The sequence below is a fragment of the Protopterus annectens genome, chromosome 8.part1 (genome assembly GCF_019279795.1).
Source record: "Protopterus annectens isolate FY-2018-M chromosome 8.part1, PAN1.0, whole genome shotgun sequence".
Lineage (NCBI taxonomy): Eukaryota > Metazoa > Chordata > Ceratodontiformes > Protopteridae > Protopterus > Protopterus annectens.
Window position 1 is genome coordinate 93,421,269 of NC_056742.1, and position 23,208 is coordinate 93,444,476.

At 41.8% G+C, this 23,208-nt stretch overlaps 1 protein-coding gene across 1 annotated transcript in view; it reads left to right on the plus strand.

The window, feature by feature from the left end:
* Window positions 1-23,208, plus strand: part of PIEZO1 (piezo type mechanosensitive ion channel component 1) — a 3,550,337-nt gene that overhangs the window by 616,849 nt on the left and 2,910,280 nt on the right. Inside the window, exon 2 of the mRNA XM_044081575.1 lies at window positions 20,544-20,639. Within this exon, the coding sequence (XP_043937510.1) occupies window positions 20,544-20,639 (96 nt within the window). The remainder of the gene's footprint in view (window positions 1-20,543; window positions 20,640-23,208) is intronic.

Genomic DNA, 23,208 nt, shown 5'->3' on the forward strand with positions numbered 1-23,208 from the left:
ATTCAGGGCAAATGGTCCCAAAAGGAAAAGCACCTTCACATCAATCAAAAAGAAATGCTAGCAGTAATAAATGCAATTACAGCTTTCAAGGACTTCCTGCATCCAGGACAATTACTGATAAGAACAGACAACACCACAGTAATGTGGTACATAAACACACAAGGAGGAACACATTCATACCCCTTGTGCAGACTAGCCATGACTCTTTGGAACTTGGCTCTGGAATGGCAAATCGAACTTCAAGCACAGTACTTGCCAGGATTGGAAAACACGCTGGCAGATAATCTAAGCAGAAATATGACAGATCCACACAAATGGAAGTTACATCCTCAGGTGTTTACAGAAATAATCCAAGCGTGGGGGGAGGCCAGACATAGATCTTTTTGCCTCCCACAGGAATCATCAATTGGAAAAGTTTTGTTCGAGGACCTTTCATCCAAAGGCCTGGAGAGTGGATGCCCTTTCATTCAGTTGGACAGCATGGACAGTTTACGCATTCCCACCTTTGCCTCTTCTGCCCAAGGTGCTTTTGAAAGCAAGAGCAGACAGACCGAATATGATACTGATTGCTCCAGATTGGCCAAGGCAACACTGGTACCCACTCCTGAGGAGCCTAACACATACTCCTCCCTGGTCCCTGCCTCTAATGCCTCTTCTGCTGACTCAGCACAGCTACAAAACTCTTCACAGTCAGCTGAAAACACTCAATCTCGCCGCATGGAAAATTCCTCAACACCACAACAGACGCTACTCTCCAAGGAGGTGCAGGATGTCATTTTGGAGGCCAGAAGGCCATCTACTAGAAAAGCTTACTCCGCAAAATGGAAGCGGTTTTGCTCTTGGAATGAGAAAAAAGGCCAGGACCCTAGAAAACTGAACTTGCCTCAGGTATTACAGTATCTAGCTGAGCTGCTGAACAGTGGTCTTTCATTTTCTTCCATAAAAATCCATGCCTCAGCCATTTCTGCAGAATTCAACATGGATCCTCCTTTATTTTCTCACCCACTCTTACGACAGTTCCTCAGAGGGGCTAAGAATATAAGACCACCAAGGAAACAACCAATACCAGCCTGGGATCTTAATTACATACTAGAAAAATTAACATTGCCTCCTTTTGAACCAGCTGCCTCAACAGATTTGCAATATTTGTCCTGGAAAACAGCCTTCCTTCTGGCTATCACTTCAGCTTGTAGAGTTTCGGAACTACAGGCCCTCATGGCAGTGCAGCCCTTTCTCATCTTCCATCAGGACAGGGTTTCCCTTCATACCAACCCATCATTTATGCCTAAAGTGGTATCCAGGGTAGCTTTAAATCAAGCCATACACCTTCCTACCTTTTACCCCAATCCTCAAAACAAAGGGGAAAGGCTGCTACATTCTTTAGACATCCATAGGCAGCTACGTTACTATTTGGACAGAACAAAGTCCTTCAGGAAATCAGAACAACTCTTTGTGTCCTATGCTGTAGGGGCTCAAGGGAAGCCAGTTTCCAAACAGACTATTTCAAAGTGGATAGGTCACTACATACGGTTTTGTTATTCCTATCATGGGAAATCTGTTCCTACAGGTATCAGATCACACTCCACCAGGGCCACAGCTACCTCTACAGCCTTCCTCAGAGGAGTTCCTACCAAAGATATTTTGGAGGCAGCCACTTGGAGTTCTGTACATACCTTCACAAAACACTACCACCTGCCTTTATATTCCAGAACTAGTGCAGGCTTCGCCACTGCTGTGTTGCAGGGCATTCTGGCTCAACCCAGTTCCTCCTAGTACCTACCACCCTGTGCATAGCTTCGGGACTCTACCCATCTGTGATTACTGCAGCTGTATGCACGATGAACATAGTACAGTTTTGTACCTACCATAAATGTAGATGTTCGAGTGCTAATACAGCTGCAGTACAGGTTTCCCTCCCTCCTTCCCCACTTGGTAAAGGCATGGGGCTTAACACCCTCTTCATACAACCTGACTGGGTTATCCTTCTATGGTTTATTTGCTTGCAACTACTGATTTTGGATTATATTGCATTGTTTGTTTATGCATATAAACATAATTTATGTATTGCCTTCCTTCTGGGGGCACCTGACATCTGGGGCAAGAAAGACTGAAGAACATGGCGTCGGCTGTGTCTTATATACTCCGGCCTCACTGACGTCAGGAGAGAAAGCGACAACAACCGACGCCGGACCTAGACTTTGGAATTCGGCCGACCGAGGGACCGCCTGATGGCAGAGAACCCATCTGTGATTACTGCAGCTGTATTAGCACTCGAACATCTACATTTATGGTAGGTACAAAACTGTACTTTTTTATTAGCCAAGGGGAGAATGGAAGTGTATTTATTTTCAGGGCTTTCTTTAGCACCCCACACACACCACACGCATCCTCAGAGAGAAATTAGTCACTAGTCAACATATTGCACATCTTTGGAGATGAAGGGAAACCCAAGTACCCAGAGAAAACCCACAGAGACACAGGAAGGACATACAGAAGGAGCCATAGCTAAGAACCGAACCTGATAACCTCTTGCTATGAGGCAACAATTTTACCCACTCTGCTGCTGTGCCACCCAAAGGAAATCGTATCCAGAAGCTATTCAGTTCCCTTTTTGTCTTCTGCTAGTTTAGTCTAGTCTTCTTTCCAAGATCCTACCTTGGCAAAAAGCTGCAGCAGAATAATAGGCCCAGTTACTAAAAAGAGCCATACCGGAGGTCTCGCCAGATTGGAAAAGGCATGGCTTTACATAAGATTCTTTTTGTGCAAAAAAAAAATCTTAACCTAGGCCCAGTGTTTATTTCAGTGGCCTAAATCATTATACCTGTTGCTGCCTTTTTCATCCGTTCTTCAATCATTGGTTTCGGATCCAAGTTTGGACACTTGTCAGTGTTGGATCCATCGCTCAAGCTCCACCCTTACCCATAATCCTCTCCCAAACCCTAGATTACCTCAGATTTCATTTACCACTTCCAGTGACCAGACATGGTTAACATTGCTCAAGCTCTTAGGAGATTGGTGACATTTTATTTTTGGCATTACCTCTTTCCTTTCAGGGTCTTTGACAACTTCTTTTTTACTTCTCACCTATTTTTTTTTAAAAGCTATATGTTTATATTTTCCTGATAGTTGTTAGTGCTGTTGTTCTACCCTAAGCCTTGTGCCTTTCCATTCTTCTATCTACTAGTTCTCCAGTAATCTTTTCTACCATTGCTGGTGTTTTCTTTCCCAAATTCTTGGGAATACCTTAATTACCATTGCTGGTATGTTTGTCTTGTACTTTTTCTGTAGTAGTCTTATTTTTATTAATGCTTTCTTTTTAGGATTGGGTTTGCTTTGCTGCTATGTCAGATAAACCTACAGGTTTTAAAAAATGCTCCTCTTGTGGGCACAGGATACCCAACTCTTACCATTCAAAGTGTGTGTATTGACTTGGGGTCACACATCTTAAGGTTGAGTGCTCAGTTTGTTCCAGCTTCAACCAGAACCTTGGTTGAATGCAGGAACAAGTCGGTGCTTAAGGGTTTACTACCTTTCTTCTCTTTTTCAGTGTCTGGAGCATCCTTCTTCCCATTGAAATTGGTCGGAAAATTACAGGGAAAGAAAAGAGAATTCCAAAGAAAAGCAAATGGAGTTGAGGAAGCATTCCCCTGACGTCTGTCCTTACTTGGCACCAGCTTTGGCTCCACCATCCAAATTATCCAGGACCTGAGATCCATCCACCTTTTTGGATCTGACACTATCTTCTGCCCAAGTCTCCTTCCCATAGACAGCCTCTGTTCTCTCCAGAGCTAATTTTTTCAAGGCTACACACTCCATTTTTACAATAAACTCTCCATGGAGTTTCTAGACCCCCAACTACCTCCTCATCTTTCAGTCTGCCAGGTGCCTGTCCAAAACAGATGTGGACAGGATAATGAGAAAATTTCTCAGGACTCCTATTCTCAGTTGTTTTCTACTTCTGGTTCCGTCTCCCGTTGGACCCATGAGCTTCGGACTAACCCAAATTCCCTTAGTAACTCCTACTACGATCTGTCCCTCGGCTTCGGAGATTCCAAATCTGCTGATTCTGGGATTGTCTGGGTTGAATTCGAAGGCTTGGCCTTTGTCGACTCTGACATTTTCTCTGATCTATCTAGCACCTACCTTGCTGGAGTCTGAGGGGTCTTAGAGCCATAGTTTGGCACTGGGTCCGCCTGGTAGAGGTTCAACTCAGAAACTTTCTGAGCTGTCCCTTCCCCTCAGGGCTTTGGCACTAGACAGTTTGCCTCTGACTTCTGCATCAAGACAGGGTCATGGGGGAGTCTTAGATTTCTCCTGGCAGGTGGCTTCGGCCCCCACTGGAGTAGTCCTGAGCTCTCCATTGACTTTTGTATTGGAAGCAGTGGAGAGAGAGCTCTCCACATGACTAGATAGGTCATCGTTCACCTCCTTGGGTCCTCCCCTCCGCAACTGTCTGCCCTGGATCCTTAGTCTGCTTATTCTGTCCCATCAGGGCAGCCAACTCCATTCAATCCTTGAAGCAGTCCTTTTATAGGACTTCCCACACACTTACAGGTCCTTCTCAGATCACCCTCACAAGGTTGCTCCCCAGAAGTGTAAGTGCAAGAGGAGGCGTGTCGATTCTCTGCAGAAATCATTAAGGTAAGATAATTACTTCCGTGAAGGGGAGGGGTCCCCCGGTCACTAATTGAGGCTGTCTTGTTCAGAGAAATTCTCTGAGGGAGAAAGGTGGTTGGTTTTCTGAAGCTGCTTTGCAGGAGGAGTCTGTGTTTCTCGAGGCCTTCAGAACAGGCTCGTCTACATCCTGGGTGGTACCACTGGCTGACCACATATTATGTAAGGCTTGGAAGGATCATGATATCACAGAACCTTTTCCTAGAAAGCCAAACAAATACCTAAATGCACCCAAAGACCATGCCCATTGGTGCAGGGGGCCCCAGTGGATGTCATGGTGGTTGTGGCAGCCACCAAAAAGTAACTTACCAAGGAAAGTCTTTCTGTCTACCCCCAAACAGAGAGTCTAGGGCCCTGGACAGATTTGGAAGTAAGTTTTTCCTTCAGCAATATGTACTCTGCAGTTGTTTAATTATCTGGCACACTTCAGAGGTTTGCAGAGGGATTTGATGAAGGAGCTTACAAAATTCCACTCAGGGTCCATGTTGGCAGAGGATAAAAAGACCATTTCTTTGCAACTGGCCAACCTCCAGTCCCTGTCAAGTGACTCCATGCATTTGATTTCACACACTGTGGAAGGTGTTTTGAGAGTGGCAGGCTCAGGCGTTACTATTAGGAGGCACACCTGGATGCACCTTTGCAGAGCCCTACAAGACATCCTTCATCAATGCACTCTTTGATGGATCTACCTAATTTGGATCCAAAGTTAGAGACTTTCTACAGGAATGAGCAGGATGGGAAAACTGTATCTGCTGTAGGAATTCATTTCAGTATTCCCTCAGAGAACTTTTTCAAGAAAGGGGCAGAAGGATGTTGTTCTAGAATTCTCAAGAATTTTCTCAGGACTTCTTTGAGGATGGCTTCCCCTGTGGCTGAAGTGGGAACTTTAATGGCAGACATAATCTGCATGGCAGAAGGTGTCTGCAAAAACAAAGTTTCAGAGGTACTTTTTCCAAAAAGGTTTTCCAGTGCCCTTGAATGGTTGTCCAACTGCTACACTCTGGAGGCAGTTGGTTGGATGCTTATCTCTGCACCTAGAAGCCTGGACATCCATCAAAAATATCTGAGTGCAGAAAATAGTTGCCAGAAGTTATTGTATTCCCTTTTCTCTTCTTGCCTCGCTCATTCAAGAGCAATTCCCGATGTATCACCCTATCAGAGGAAGGAAGCTGCTTTAGAAGTAGAAAAGCTGCTAATATAGTCATGGATTAGTCCATTCTCCCTCATTTGATGAAGGACAATTGGATGTGCTCCATAGATCTTCAAGATGTGTACTATCACATAAAAACAGACAGACGACCCAGGAGATATCTTCAATTCCAGCTGGGAGCCAGTCCTTTTCAATTCAAAACCCTGCCCTTTGGTCTCACTACAGCCTTCCTGTGTGTTCAAGTGTATGGCAGTGGTTGCAGCTCACCTGAGATTGCTGGAATTCTGAGTATTTCCTTAACTCAAGGACTGGCTCCTCACCACTCCCACCACACATCTAGTGATACACATCAGTGACTACCTGCTCCATTTATGTTTTCGTCTGGGCATCACTGTCAACTACTACAAATCTCTCTCCCACTCAAGCCATGGAGTTTATAGGTGCTCATCTGGATATGGTTTCTCAAGTAGCATGACTCCCAGAGTCCAGACTATCTGAAGTTACAACATCAGGCCATACTCCTGTTGTCTCTTCAGTCACCAGCAGCCATGTTGGTCTTCAACTTCTTAGTTCACTGGCAGCCTTCATAATCCTTCTGCCTCTAGCAAGACTCTATATGACAGTATTACACTGGACTCTAACAGTACAGTACTGTATGAATTGACAACCCATGATCTTGCCTTTCGAATCACAATAATCCGCAAACAACACATCTCCTGATGGATTCAGATATCAGATGTTTTTCAAGGCCACCCCTTTGTCCTAACTTTGCCCAAGACCATAATGATCCCAGACGCTTTTCAGTTAGGGTGTGTGTGGATCCATTACCTGGGGCAGATGGCCCAAGGCATGTGGTCCCCATTCTCAGAGGTAGAAGGAGTTGCACATATGGGGCACATTGTTGTGGTTTAATGTCCTTGGTGGAGACCAGAGACAACTGCAAGATGCTTCCTGAAAGTGGAAGGGTTGTCTTGCTATTATTAGCCTCTTGCAGAGGTGAGAGCAGTTCAATATGGACTCATAAACATCTTCCCTCTGGTTTTGCTGGGTACATGCAGTGGTGAGGAGCAAATGAAAACCCTGCAAAACACTAGTGTATTGCTGCCCCAGGCTTCCTGATCTCCTCACTAGTGTGTCATTCTGATAGCCTACTACTTGTATCAACAAGTTTGGTTCCTTCTTCTCTGACCACATCTTTTAGGCAGTCCTCTCCTTCTAAGGCTCTCTAACATTTTTCTTCCACCTGCCTAGCCAGCCTCACCTGGACCTTTTTTATTCATTGAAGTTAACCAGGTGTTTTTCCCCAGTTCCATTGATAGCAAGGGAGACCCTTTTTACTTATCAAGAGTTGTCCAGATCCTGGCTATTGCCCAGGGGACTGGTATGATGAAAGCTCATCATAGCAAATGGACTCACTTCTTAGCTTTGGCCTCAACCAGTGGACGGGATCCATTTTTATCTCTGTCAATGATGTTTTGCAAAAGCTTTCCTAAATCATTGACTCCGGCCTCATTTGTTTATTTGTTAAAGCTCATCTATAAGCCATTCCTTAGTTTCACTAAGGAACAAATGCTGGTTTTCTGGCTTCTTTGCTGTGCCAGAGAAACTGGAAGAAACAGACTGTATTGATTGTATGAAAGCACAAATAAGAAACTGGACTGGTATTCCAAAACAAGATTTGTTAAATTAAAGGGCACATTGTGTGTATGCTCCAAACCTGGCCATGAGAAAGCCGTAAAAGACCTATATTAGCAAAGATACAATCTTACCAGCAGAAGGAGTTGATCTTGACAAAACTTAGTATTAAAAATTGGATACCACAGTGTATTTGTGGAAATAATTCAGTGTACACCAGGCAGTAGAGAAGCAGGTTTATCCCAACAGTTATGGAATGTAGAGACAGTGGTGTGAGATTCAAGCTGATGTACCCAACTGTCTCACAATTTTTTTTTCTGGAAGATTAAGGAAATGTTTTGATGCAGAACAGGCTAAGGAGGAAATAGTTTCTCCAACAAAAAATGAGCCAGCAAGCAGAAGTGGACTTTGCTTCTCATTCTTCTGACAATAAAGCTAATAGAGAGACTTTGCCATTGAAATCTTTTCCAGTATTCCAAAGGAAAATACTTGAGAGAGAAAAAAAAAATAGGAGTTGACTTGAAGAATGAGTACCTTAACTTGAATCAGAGTCTAGTTTTGGGAGATGCAGATGATCAGGAAGAAGACCCGCAGCACTGAAATCAGTGAATAAATGTGAGATTATAAAGCATTGATAACATTTGTGAAATACAGAGAGACTGAATTTTTGTTGACCTTGCTAAACTTGCAGGTGGATGGTAAAGCATATACAGAACATTATATCATTTAATGTTTAGAAGGTTAGTAAAGGGAAAAGAGTGGTGCTTTCATCCATTGTGGGGGTTGTTTTGGTTTATTTATTTTTCAGTTATGCAACTGCTGTGACTTCAGCAAAACACATGGACTGCAGGATACATGTATGCTTCCACACCTTCATCCTTTGGGTCATGTCTCTCTACCCCATATAGACAAGTGCAGTAATTTGGTGTTTGCCAGTGGACCAACTGCGGCCCATTTCCCCCACCGTGTGCCCACTTTCCCATGTCACCTACTAGTGCATGGGCTTTTCTCATCAAACCTAGGTCATCTGGGGCAAAAGTCAAGGATTATTCCTTCTGAGCTACAGAGCTGTAAAGGTACCTTTTTTTTTGGACCCCCCCCCCCCCAAAAAAAAAAAAAAAACGAAGCTTTCTCTTCCAAGTAGACCTAGGCTTTTACTAATTTCCTAGCAGGATATGCAAAGGGTTTAGTGCTCCTTCTCTAATTTAAAACACCTGGCTGCAGTATTCTAATTGATTATATATACGTTTGTGATGAAATTTTTGCATTTGCAAGGAGATGCATTTATTCACAGGTTCAGAGTTATTTTATGTACATGGATTAGATTGAAACTGTTACTGGAATCTTTTAACAATATTTTTATTTTCTGCTATTTATTACAGCTCAGTGGTAGATTTTCTGGATCTAATTTGATACATTCACAGAAACTGCAACTTTAAAACAAACTGTATTTACTATTCTGCTGAGATCTGAATTGTTGTGATCCTGTTTCTGCTAGGAACATCCATTTATCATTTCCTTTGTGAAAAGGAATGCGTGTTTGCTTATACTTGTATACTATTGTTTGCCCCTTCTGAAAAGTTCTCAGACTTGCACTGAACTTACTGGATGTCATCATTCCCTGGTTAGGTGGTTAACTGACTAGTTTCTAGTGCTTTCAGAACATAACAGTTAGTAAATATGTCTATCAGCCTGCTTAACAAACTGTAATAACATGAGCTCATGTTAGACAAAAGAAGCCAGCTTTAAACTGTAATAAAATAATGGGATCATATTGGATATTATGCCCCATTGTCTATGTATGTCAAATTAAAATGGATTACTATGTCTTTGTAGTGTTTACTTGTGACTACAAAACACGTTTGCCAATGAAAATAAAAAGGAGTTACTCAGTGGTAGATTTTTTTTCAGTGCAAATTCCACACTTTAGAATGCTGTTTACTGTAAACAAACATGAACAAATCACAGAGTAGATAAAACCTGCAGTGTAAATAACCCTGAGAATTGACCAAGTTTTTATTGTTTTGGGATAACATCAGTAAAAAAAAAAGTCTCAGCTTGTGAGTGCCACCAAGTGGAGAGTTGGTACCCACAGATGCCTGAATGATGGGTGGAATGTGTCCATTCCCTGTAACTGTCTTGGAGGGCACAAAGGTGGAAAGTAGGTAAAAAAGAAAAGAAAGCACTCTAAGTGCATCTCTCTTAGCCTTTGTTATTTGGCCTTCTAAATAGCTTTAATTATTGCCACTAAAGCGTAATGAGAAAAGGCATTGTGCTGGAAATGGTCTGTATTCTGCAGACCTGGGTTTGTTTCCCTACTGTCACCCCATACACTCACACACATATTGTTTCCAAATAAGTCACTTAAGACCAACTCTCACAGGCTATGATGCTTGCACCTGGGTCTTGATTAACAAAAAGGGGTGGATACCTGTGAAGAGAGAATGTGAAGTAGCCCTCTTACAGACTGCAGTTTAAAAGACTTTTTTTTCTTCTGGGATGATTGTGGCTATTACACAAACAAAATTGGCACAGATAGCTGTCTTTCCCATCCAAGTTGTACTCTCTACACACTGTTAAACTGTTGTCCAACTTCACAGCTTCCTTGAAAACCTGTTCTTATATTCAACAATCTTATTCTTAGGGAAAAAATACCTCTAGCGTAGGTTTGTCATAAAAAAAAAATCTCAAATTGCAGTTTACCCAAAAATGTCATCCTTGAACTCATGTTTTCTTGATTTATATTTTTGGGAGTTCAGTCCTCTCACTGATTGATCCACTGTCTTCCAGTCACCCAGTGAGTCCATTTGTTTCCAAAGCTACAACCCTGGGACCCCTTTGTCCCTTGCGGCAATAGTTGGGAGAAGCAGCAGCCGTCATCCATATGGAAGTGTACTGAATTTTGTTGTTGGTCTTAAGCTGTACTATACCTGTGCACATACTTACACTGCCCAAGGGGTGAGACATGTCGTGATCTGATGCAGTGTAATTTCCTTCCCCTGAAGGATATAATCAGTGACCTTGACCCCCACCCCAACTTGAGATTTTTAGTCTTCACCAGAGATTCAACCACTGAGAGTATGACTGGACACACAGTCCCCACTACCCCCCCCCTAAAGATAGGTGAACATGTTAAAGCCCAGTTATTCCTGTCCTCCCCAACACCATCATGTATACTGACAACCCTCTTCTCCTACCACCCAACACTACAACCTGTGAGAGATGCACTTATATAGCCAAGCTCTCTCCAGCCAAGACTGGACTGGACAGTCAAGAGGAGAAGGTTAACACCTGCACCACATCACACTCAACACATAGTCCTTCAAAACCCACACTACCAAAACCCACACATAGAAACACAAAGCACAAACCCACATTTACGAGGCTCTCAAAAATCTGCCCAAGCAACAGAGACCTCACAAGCTGAAACACAGACAACCATCATCCCCCAAAACTACCCAAATGACACACAGCCCACAAAATCAGTGTGCCACTCAACCTCAGCCCATAAGGCAAAACAATGTACCCAACACACTAGTCATAGGTGACTCTATAGTCAGACACATTGATGTCCCACTCACAAACCTAAACAAGGAGAAAGTTGCTGTCAGCTGCCTGTCAGGTGCCAGGATCCGCCACATAATGCACGCACTCAGTTCACTCCACAGCAAGTAAAAATACGACTTTGTCATTGTCCATGTTGGTGTGAATATCCTGAGACATACCTCCCTGGACTTCATGAAAAGAGACATGAAGGAGCTCTCGTATCTTGTAACCCAGGCAGGTATGACCCTAGCCCTGAGTAGTATCCTGCCATCACCCAGAATGATACCATAGTACAAGGACAAAATGATTGACTTCGACAGTTGGCTAAGCTTCTGGTGTCATTTTAAGGAGATCCAGTATCTGTCTGCAGGGGACAACATGGTCGACAGACCATGATGCTTTGCCAGAGATGGCCTGCACCGGTCACCCATGGAATTCCAGATACTGGCTAAGGCTCTTGCCAACCGTAAAGTGCCTTTTTTAGGCAAGGTTCTAATGCTAAATTCACCTCCGTAACGGGTACAAGCAAGCAAACGCTGAGGATAATGCTACTCAGTGCTAGAAGTCTAAACCTTAAAATGCACTCACTCGAGGCACTCCTTAAAATTGAGAACAGTGACATGTGTGCAGTGACAGAGTCCTGGTTCAGGGCTCCAGAGAGCACCCCCTGCATTACCAGGCTATAATTCATACACACCTTTCGGCCACCCAACCTGGACCGAAACATTAAAAGCGGAGGGGTGTCCATATTCACCTCCAGGCTAGTTGCTCAACATAATGCATCTGAAATTATCCAAGTGGAACTAACACTGGGTAAGACTGCAATCCAGGTTGTAGCTTGTTACAGATCCCCCACCATGCCCCAGGATTACCACTCTTCATTTCTTAAGATACTGGAAAATATTAAGGTACAACCCAATACATTAATTATGTGCGATTTCAACTACTCCACCATCAACTGGGAAAACTACTCATGTGCCAACTCATTTGTGCAACGTTTTCTGGAATTCATAAATTTCAACTTCTTGGATCAGCTTGTCCACACCCCCACTAGGGGCAGCAATATCTTGGCCCTGGTTATTACCAATATGAGTAACCAGTGTTCCATGCCAGTGGTCAACTCCTCGCTGGTCAGATCTGACCATAAGCTAATCACCCTAGGCATCCATATCCCACCCCCACCACCCATTAAGGAAGCCACCATCAAAAACTACTCCAAAGCCAACTTCATGCTTCTTAAGACGGAGGTGGCAAACTTTGACGCCTATGCAGATGAAAAATAGAGGTACGACTGCTGACTCTTAAATGCACTGTATAAGCACATACACGAGTGCATGGATTGTGCCATCCCCAATAGAACCAAGAAGCTATTTTCCACAAAAAGGAAGCCAGTCTGGTGGTCCCCTGCCATAAACAAACTCTACAACAGAAGGAAGAAGTTGTTGCAAAAGAGTAAAATCTCAAGATTGGAGGAACTCCCTGGTCAGCCTCACAAGAAGCTGAGATCCCTCAAAAAATCCTCCAAAGCCAGTTATGAAAATAAAATTACCACTGATTCCAAAGACAGCCACAAAGCATTCTACAACTACGTCAAGAATCTCAATGGCAACACACAGATCTGCTCTGAGCTACAGCACAATGGCACTAAATATACCGAAACCGATATTGCCAACATCTTGGCAGATAGGTTCAGTACTATCTTTACCCCCCTCTCACCCTCCAAAGGGCCCATCTTAATACCAGAAGAATGCAAAGCCCCTGTAATCACGGATGAACAAGTAAAGACCGCACTCTCCAAAGCCAAGAACACAGCATCCATGGGATCAGACAACATCCCAGGCTGCGTACTGCACGAAGTACAGAATGAACTGGCACCTCACCCAAGTACCATATTCAGTCATAGCTTCACCTCAGACTATGTGCCTACTGAATGGCGCACAGTGATGGTTATCCTACTCCACAAAGGGGGTGCCACCACGGACCCCCAGAAACTACCGCCCCATTAGCCTGCTGAGCCTGGTCAGCAAGGCCATGGAACATATCATCTTGGAGCTTATAAACAAAGACATAGGTAACCTCCAAACCCTGGGCCTCACTCAGTTTGGGTTTGTAAAAGGTAGATCATGTCCACTAAACCTTATTGACTTCTTTGAAGAAGTCACTAGAGCTGTAGACGAGGGCAAGGTAGTGCACACAGCCTATCTTGATCTCGCAAGCTTTCGAAACCATCCCCCACTCTGGAATTATAGATAAACTCACTAAACTGGGCATAAATCCCTATGTGATAAGATGGGTGGCCAACTGGCTCACTGACATAACCCACACAGTAAAAGTAGCCGACTCCAAGTCCGACTTCAGACTAGTGACGAGTGGAGTACCACAGGGTTTGGTCCTGGGTCCTCTCCTGTTCAACATCTACTTCTCTGAGGTGTAGGCCAGCACAGAAGGTCTTTGGCTAACAAAATTCGCAGATGACTGCAAACTGCTAGCCATAATAGAATCACCTAATGATTTAGACATTCTGCAGAAGGGCCTTACAGAGACCGATGCTTGGTGTCAAAGTCATGGCCTCAAGCTCAATGCCAAGAAGTGCATTGTCATCCCCTTTGGCAAAAACTCGGTACCCATGAACTGCCACATGGGCGGTAGCTCTCTAAACACTGAAAGTGTGATGAGACCTCGGGACACAGGTGTACAGTAGTTTCTCCTTTGATAACCACATTGCCACAGTAGTCAGGAAATCCTTCTACGTGGCACAGCTCATCACAAAAGGGTTCTCTTCTAGAAAAAAGGAGGTCATTGTTCCTCTACTCATCCTTCATCAGACCCATTATAGAGTACATTGCCCCATTTGGCATGTATCCCACAAGACACCTACAACAATTGGAAAAGCCACAGAAATACCTCACTAAGAGGATTACCAGCCTCAAACAGATGCCATACACATATTGTCTTAAAAAACTCCAGTTCTACTCCGTCGCATATCGCCTACTCAGAGGTGATCTCTGCCTAACATAAAAAACTATATCAAACACAGAGCTGTTGGACATGCTACACTTAAAGAAATCGTAATTTCTCCGAACCACACACTCCATGAACCTAAACCTTGTCACCACAATAAACAGAACATGCTGGAGTGATAGATTCCTGGCCCAGAGTCTTCCCATACTCTGGAACAATCTACCCATTCATGTCAAGCAAAGCTCCTCATTGGCCCTCTTTAAGAAAAACCTTGACTACTTGTTGGGAAATTGAAAATTCACCCCGGGGATCACTTCTGCGGCACAGGAAAATAATTCTCCTGGGTGGCAAAAGCCAGGGAACCTTTTTGGCTAGGCTTATATAGGCCCCAGGGCTGAGAGCATAGTACCTACCTATGAACCAGCTCCAGTAGGTGTCTGAGCCACTAATGAAAACTCGTACTTGGGGCGTTATCCATCTCCTTCAACAGAGTTGGCATGTTCTCTTGGATTTAAAGGCTTTTTGATATAATTGAGCATAAAAGTGTACTACATAGGTTGCAGTCTTTGGGCTGCACAGCTAAAGTTATTAATTGGTTCACAAGCTACTTTATAGATGCCAGTCTGTGGTTTAGAACACTGCAATATTTGTCAAGATTCAGACAACTTAGGAGTGCTGTAAGGAAGTACATTACAACCATTACCATGTACAGGTTTCACTAATGACATGCCCTTGAGAGGGTAGACTAATGTAGTAGAGAGGTTGCCACTGGGAAACTTTATTTTTCAGCAGATTTTACTGAATGCTGAAGTCCTGCCCAGTTTTAATGAACATTTATTTGTTGCAGATATTTTAGAAACAGAGCATAACAGACTGAACAAATAGCTTATCATATGTCATGAATTTATCATGTGTTTATTTAAAAGGGTTGGCATGTTTACCTTCATGCCGATGAAGTTATTTCTACAGGGAATGAAAGCACTTAATAAACTGTGATTTTCTTAACATTTTCTGAGAACTAATGTTTTTTGGTTTTATGGAGTTTGGATTTTTTGAACACATTTGTTCTTTCTATATTTTTCAGATATCTTGGAGAGTCTGCTAGATACTTAAGTACATAGAACTTTTCTTCCACAGAAAAAAAGTCTATTTAGATCTATTATAGGGTTTTCCACTCTGACTTCAGTCACTGCAAGAGTTCTACCTCAGGATTCTAGGTCTCATGGCATATATGATTCTCATGGTATACCTTGCAAAACTTAAAGATACAATGGCATCTGAAGTCTCTGGTCACAGTGACTATGCCTATTATCTCCTCAGATTACAGTTTTGGCATTTATGAGAAGAGCCATCACTGGGTGGAGACATTGTATATCCTTGAATTCAGGTCTCTCATCCCGTTTCAAACCAGTCAGTTACCACATACACCTCAGACATTGCTTGGGAAGCTGTGTCAAGAGAAATAAAAGTGCAAGATCTTTATGGTGACAAAGACAGAAACAGATCAGCATAGATGAAATGCTTGCCCTTATCAAGGCATGCAACTTTCTCTATCCCCTTTGGTCCCCTGTGCCTCTACAGACAATACCACAGTGATGTGGTACATAAACAAACAAGGGGGGGACTAGATGTTATCCCCTATTCAGATGACCCACGTTAGCATATGATAGACCTTTGCAGCATAGTCTCACTCTACAGGCATCCTACGTTCAGTCAGAGCAAAACTGTGTGGCAGACCAACTGAACAGAACAAGGCAGACCCTCATGAGTGGAAACTAGATTGGGGAAGTCTTCCAAGATTTGATCCATGTGTGAGGAGTTTCTCAAGCAGACCTTTCTGCCTCCTATCTGAACAATCAGCTGGCAAAATTCTACTTGTGGGGTCCATGCAAAAAGACCTGGAAGACAGATGCCTTTTCTTTTCCTTGGGAAGGAATGCCCCTGTATACCTTTGCACTGATGTCTAGGGTACTGCTGAAGATTTAGAAAAACTCCCCTAAGATCATTACTATGACTGTGTTCTGACCCAGGCAACAGTGGTTCTCCCTTCCTTTGGAATTGGCCAGGGGCAGTTACTACAAGCTGCCTCACAGACTAGATCTACTCACACAAGAGCAGTGGTGTTTGATACATCTCAACCCCAAAAAACTTCATCTGACTGTCTGGATGATAGGGTCTCAATACATTTTAGGCACCTGTTTACAACTGATGTGCAACAGGTACTAATGTAAGTGGGAAGGCCTGCTATTAGAAGATAATATATTAGTAAATGGCAAAGGTTTTCTAGTTAGTACCATCAAAATAACCAGCACCATTTCAGGGCTAGTGTTTATATAGTTTTGCAATATTTCTGAGTGTTACTTTCCTATGGCCTGTTTTACTCTCTCTCAAAGTTCATTTGTCTGCCTTTTCAATATGTCTGCTCATGGATTCCCCTCTTTCGATACATTCTCATGTCAAAATATTTTTGAGAGGGGTATTGCATAATAGACCTCCAAAAAACTAGTGATACCTCCTTCAATCTTAATTTTGTGTTAGAAAAGCTAACATTTGCTCCATTTGAACCAGCTCATCTGGACTGACTTGAGGTGCCTAATATGAAAAACAGTTTTACTGATTGTTCTGACCACTTTGATTATCTTGAGTTGCAGGCGTTTATGGTGGTGGGTCTAGCTTCTCATTTTCCACTGAGACAGGGTTTCTTTGAGAATTAATCCTCCTTTTATGCCTGAAATGATATCCATACCTCTCAACCTCATAGAGCAAGAAATCTGAACAAAGGCCCAGAAAAAGTGGAGCAAATATTAAACATCGCTCTTACAAACTCAAAGTTGCTGGAGCAACATGTTTTGTATTAGCATGTGTGTTATGAAGGATATGAAGTCTAAAACTCAAATGTCTGTCATGATTTAGTGACTTCAATCCTCATTGGTTTGCCAGAAAAACACATATTTTATTAGGAACAGACCAAAAATATTTGTCAGAAATCTGGACTTTCTGCTGAAATCTGGATAGTTGAGGTATGGTGGTATCTGAGTTCACTTTAAGCCAAACTATCCATCTCCCTGTGTTCTTCCCTGAAACCCAAAAAAATGGCGGAGAAAGGATGCTTCACACCTTGCATGTCCCCTGACAACTTTGATACTATCTTAACGGAACAAAATTTTTCACAACTTCCACTCTGTTCATTTCTTATGAAGGTAAGAAGGGACAACTTTGGTCAAAGCAAACTGTTACCAAATGGTTGTCTCAGGCTATTACCTTTTATAATTCCCACCACAACAAAACAATTCCATTCAGGTTCGAGGCACACTATACCAGAGCCTTGGCTTCATCTATACCTTTTTGGAATGGGATGGACTCTAGCAGTATTCTAGAAGCAGCAACTTAGTCCTCTATATATACTTTTACAAAGCACAGCAAGGTAGATTCCTTCTCCAGGTGTAAGTCAGGCTTTGCTAGGCCCATCCTCCAGGGGCTCCCCACCCCTTCTCCTTCCACCTTCTAGATGTTCTGAGCTATGGTAATCTACCCATATAGCATAGGCTACTCCAGCATTGATCAGTATGATGAATATAGTACAGTTGTCTAAATAACCTTAGCATAACAGTAGATGTTCGAATGATTACTGCTGCAGAAGCTGCTTGCTCCCTCCCTCCAAACCCTTTGCTTTATGGTTTGTTTTTCATGCCAGGCTCTAGACACTTGCCTTTTGGTATTCCTAGCAATGTCCTCTCATTACTTAACCTCCCTCTCACAGGTGGCATGAAAGCTTTCAAGGGCTTGGCACCTAAACCTGCCTTTTAGACATCTGAGCTCTAGCCAGCATTTTGGGGTTGTGGAAGGTGCTGAATCTTTGGAAGCTGGCTAGCTGTTATATTTGATGCAAGATATAACCCATATAACTTAGGACACTGCAGCAGTGATTATTCCACCATCTACTGTTATGATAAATTTACATACATAACTGTATTCTTCACATTCAGTTTCTGCACTGACATTCAACTGGAATTTTCTGGTAAGATTCAACAGCAGACTTCTGATAAGTCAGGTTCTTTTATTCCTTCCAGCCAAAGTCAGATTTATTTCCTTTTGAAGTTTATAGACTTCTGCCTTTTCTTTATCTGATATTTTTTTCAGTGTGTCAGGCTGCAATTTTCACTAGGGATATGTTCAGAACTGTGTATTGCCAAGTGTGCCAGACAGCTGTTCTCCCCCACACACGCACATTTTTACTAGAGGTCTACTCAGACCACTGAAAATCTAGTGACAAAAAAAAGTCAGGTTCTGTACCATGTTTGACAGTCTGCAAAAGACTGTTTCACAAGAAGAAATTCTCCTGCATGAAATATCAGACCATACTTGGGCAAGGTAAGTGTAGATGATTTTTTGACAGTGTACTTAATGGGTATAGAAATGGGCATAAATAAATTGGTGTCTGTGTCATCAAACTTTTGGAACCCAGAAGTGTTTTCTTTTTTATATGTCAAAGAAATCATTTGATGCGCGAGGAGTATTACTGCCAATTTTTCCCCAATATAATTTTGCAGTTTGAGAAAGTGAAGTTTTCTAAGCATTTTAAATAAATGCGGAAAACTAGTCTATGCTGCTGAATGCCAGCCTGTACCTGTTGAGAGCTTATCAAAGCTCACTGTTTCTATCCTGGTGTAATATTAAAAATATGAAATTGATAAAACATATGCATACTCTCATACTATGGACACACAGAAATTGTATTTCATAATTTTCTATACCTCATCTGATTCAGCATATTCAGTAAGCAATGGTGACCTTGTAGGCCACCCCTGAGAACAAATTTAAGCCTGCTATGTGTAACATCACAAGTCACAATATGCTTTCTCTTTAAATGTCATATTACATTATCTGTGTTTGCTAAGCCAGTATTAGTGCCTAAAAGTGAGCGTTCACAATCTTGCTTGTCTTTTGTTGTCAAATTTTACAAGCCAGTCAACCAAAACTGCATTCAGTAACTGCTACATTTGGTTCTGAGTAAAATAAACATTCTTAAAGAGAACAGCAATAGTGAGTGTAATGGATTCAGTGGTGCTTCGGTTGTTTTTTTGTACATTTAGGTTAGAGAAGTTTTGCAGTAAATTCCTCTCATTCCGTAAGAGCAAGTCACCTCCCTTTGAAAGGGGAATGTAGACCACAAGTAGTGGTACCTCTCTCAAACATGTGCTGATGATAAATGGACTGACTCTGTACGTTCACCTGGACTCTTAAAATTTTACTTGCAAGTGCTGATTATTATTGGACATTTTTGTGTATAGCTTTTGTGAAACTTACACAGGAGGGATTGTTTCCTGATAAACTTGTAGTAAACATGTGATACTTGTTTCCTTTAGAAACTTGTAAACGTGAAAAAAAATAACCAACACAGCAGAGGCATACCTTTGTATGCAGCTTGGTGTCATTTATATTCTCTTCTTTGACTAAAAATTACAAATAAAATAGTCCACTATTGCCCATCCCAGGGGTATTTCAGAACATGATTATAACTTAGCATGCCTTTTCCCACTAAATGTTCTACATCCAGTTAGAATGTGCTTAGAAGTTTTAATTCATCCAAGGTGATGCTCTTTTTCAGCTGCTGTAAGATTTCAGGTACTGGTAAAGATTACAAATTGTGGCTACAATCTTTTAGTTTTCAGATTTTTTTTTATTTTAAATTATTGCTTGCTTCACTGTTTAATGTTATAGTTTATTCATTGGGATGTGCATTTGACATGGGGCATGTTTTGGGAAATCCCTCTGATGTCACTGGATTGTGGGTGGTAAAAGTAAGGAGGAAGAGGTCCTCATTGTCAGAGTGATGGAAGCTCCAAAGACATTGCCACAGGCAGAGACAGACCTGCAGGGGTAACAACAGACTGGAGAAGAGGGATCCTAAGAGTGCACTGTGTTGTTAGTATTCAGTTTTTACTTCTCTGAATGTTTTGTGGATACCACTTTTTCCCTTGTCCTTATTTTAACCCATGGATTGAGCCTGAAATTGGTCCATTTGGGTAAGTGCTCTACCCTAGTAAATAAATGAATAAATAAACTAAATGATGGACTAGGAGGCCAGGAAATCTGTCATGGGAGGTAAAAGTAACCTATCACACACACATACACACGCACAAATTTTGGGTGATTGTCTTTATTTCTTCCTGCCGCACTGAGCATTCCTGTCCACCTGTTTGTTTATTACGCTTTGCAGTACTGACCATTTTAAGTGACACAAAAAATAGTTTCACAAAACTGTAACATTTTTTGCATTGCCATATTCCCTTCTACTAGTATGGGGTGAACAAGTATAAGCCATTTCCTCCCTAATGTTTATAGTGCTGGACTAAGCTTTACGATTGTATGAGAGGGAGAAGAATAAAGTAAAAGGTTGTTAGTACACACCAGGTGGTATTTTGTACATGGTTTGTATTGCACAATAAATGTTCTTGCTTGCCATAGCCAGTTGTAGCAGATAATTACCGCAAGAGTGCTTATGTCTTGATAATGTTAAGTAATTTAAAAATGTTTGAGTTGCTTTGCTAATTGTACTTTTTTTTTCTTCCTCTAGCTTGCCTGTTTAGGTACACTGCCTTTTCATTAGTATATCTTCTGTTCCTGCTGCTATTACCATGGTTCTGGGGTCCCAATGAACGCAGCATACAGAGTAAGTAACTGTTGTATGTATGTTTTTCCCCCCTTAAAGCTTATTGTTGAAAAAGAAGCTGCAGGCTAGGGATGTTTTTGCGTTGTTTCTTGTAGAAAATATATAGTGGAACAATTAGCTTCACATCATTCTTTTTAAAATATTTTGCTTATTAGTAAACTTAAACACAATCTGCAATGGAAAAAAAGTTAAATGCAGAATCAATTATCATAGCTAAATCTGCAATGAAAAATGTTAAGATGAAAAGCACTTTCCTTAACTGCTAATTTGGGACTTGGACCACATTAGCAGATTTTATGATATAGGAAGTGCATAGTGTTAAGTAAATTTTTTATACATAATTTGTTGCAGGGTTACTTTCTGATATAGTAAGTAAAATAAATTATTGAATTAAAAAATGCATGTGTTCTGTGGCTGTTTAAGATTTAATTGAATCTCATTACACCACATTTCCACCATAATGTAAAGATGCAATACAAGATGAAATGTGCATTTCTCTAATGCTGTGATAAACATCTCTGTAGCTTTTTCTGCCTAAAATAGTGTAGCTAGTAGCTGTAGCATAGTCCCAGTTCAGATTTGCTTTCTCTGGGCCTGTTTGTTTGCAGTGGTTTGAGCAAATGTCCCAGGCCATCTTGAATAAGTAGAAGCCTTTCTTCACCTTAGTGAGAGAATCATTGTTGTTTGGTTGCTGGCTGCTGGTAAATGTTGGCTGGTCTAGGGCTTGCAGTAAGCACTCATTGGGCCTTCTGAGCTTTTTTTAAGTTGTTTCAGTTTGTACCTTCTGATATTTAGGCCCTGCCTTTGAGAGGAATTCTGTTTATTCACACTGAATTGAGTAGGGGCACTGACCACAGCTCTGATCTGTGATATGTATCAATAAGTATCCTTTTTTTTTGCTTATTTTTACTAGTTGTTTATTCTAACCATTTATAGCACTTTTTATTGTCTGCTGCCTACTATTTTTTCTGTATTTTATTGCTATAAACTAATTTGCACTATTATACTGAAATTGTCTACCTTACAGAGCCTTTTAAATCACTTTTGTTACTATCACACTGTTTGTAAAGCTTTTTTAGCTAGTTTCACTGTGTGAAAGGTATTAACTAGAAATTTTCTCTATTTGTTAAGCATCTGTTTGTTCTGATTTCCTGCCAGTAACTGATTTATTTGCAGTTAAAAGCATTCTCTAGAGTCTCCTTGCTCCTTTACCTGTTTAAAACTTTCACTTAGTGTTTCACTGCTGTGATAAATATTTCTGTAGTGGTTTCCGCCTAAAATAGTGTAGATAGTAGCTGTAGCATAGTTTCCCATCCTCCCTCCCTACTGGCGTCTTTTTCTTATACTTGGTAGCTTTGCAGTTGCCCATCCCCTAGTGTAAATTTGATGCGAGACACTCCTCCCAATCCAATGTCATTAACTTATTCTACCTAATAGAGAGAGAGCATTTTGGAAGGCCAACCCCCTTAGCTTCTTAACCTTGAATTATCTGCGTTCTCCATTTCCACTTTACTTAAATTTTTTTTCAGCTGCTTTTAAAGTATATCATGAGTGGACATATGATCCGCTGTGGCGACCCCTAACCAGGAAAAGCCGAAAGAAGAAGGAAAGTTTCTTCCTCCTACTCTTTCACTTCATCTTGGCTTTTCTGCTACTTGTTCTCTAAAGTGTTGACTTGGATCTTCTCTGCTGCATTTATTACCACTTGTTTTTAGCCAGTTCAAATTTCAAGTGTTATTCTAAGCCTTTTAGTTTGGTTTAAGCACTTGGGCTTTAGCACTACCCCTTAGCTCTCCCTGACCTGTCTCCCTCAGATTCTGACAAATATGGATGGACAATTTCCTACGGTTTCTCCTGCCAGCCTGGTTGATAATGGGCATCCTGAGACAGTGTAGCAACTGCCTCATGTACACAGACAACCATCTACTACTACCATCTAGGAGCACAATTTGTGAGCGATGCAATTACATAAAGAAGCTAGAGTCTAGGCTCTCTCCCTCACAGGCCAGTATATCTGGCACTGAGAAGATTGTCCACACAATCACTACACCTCAAACACCACCCACAACTACACAACACACACCCACATATGTGGAGGTTCTCAACAAAAACCCAAGCAAAGGAGACCTCGGAGGCAAAAATACATGAGAACTCCATAACCCTCCACACCACATACCATGCATAGTCCACACACCAGTGTCTCGCAACCACTAAGGGCTAGCAATGAACCCAACATTAGTCCTACGAGACTCCATTGTGAGAGTACACAGATGTGCCTCTCATCAGGTTGGATAAGGAGAAAGTTACGGTTAGTTTGTCGGGTGCCAAAATCCACCATATCATACACTCACTCAAGTCTCTCAACAACAGTTACTGTTATGACTCTGTCATAGTCCATGTTGGCGTGAACAATTTGAGACTTACCTCCCAGGGCTGTATAAAGAGAGACATATTTGAGCTTGCTGAATATGCGTCTCAGGCAGGTATGTCCCTAGCCTTAAGCAGCATTCTACCGTCACCCAGAATGATGCCTCAATGCAAACAGAAAATGATTGACTTTAACAATTGG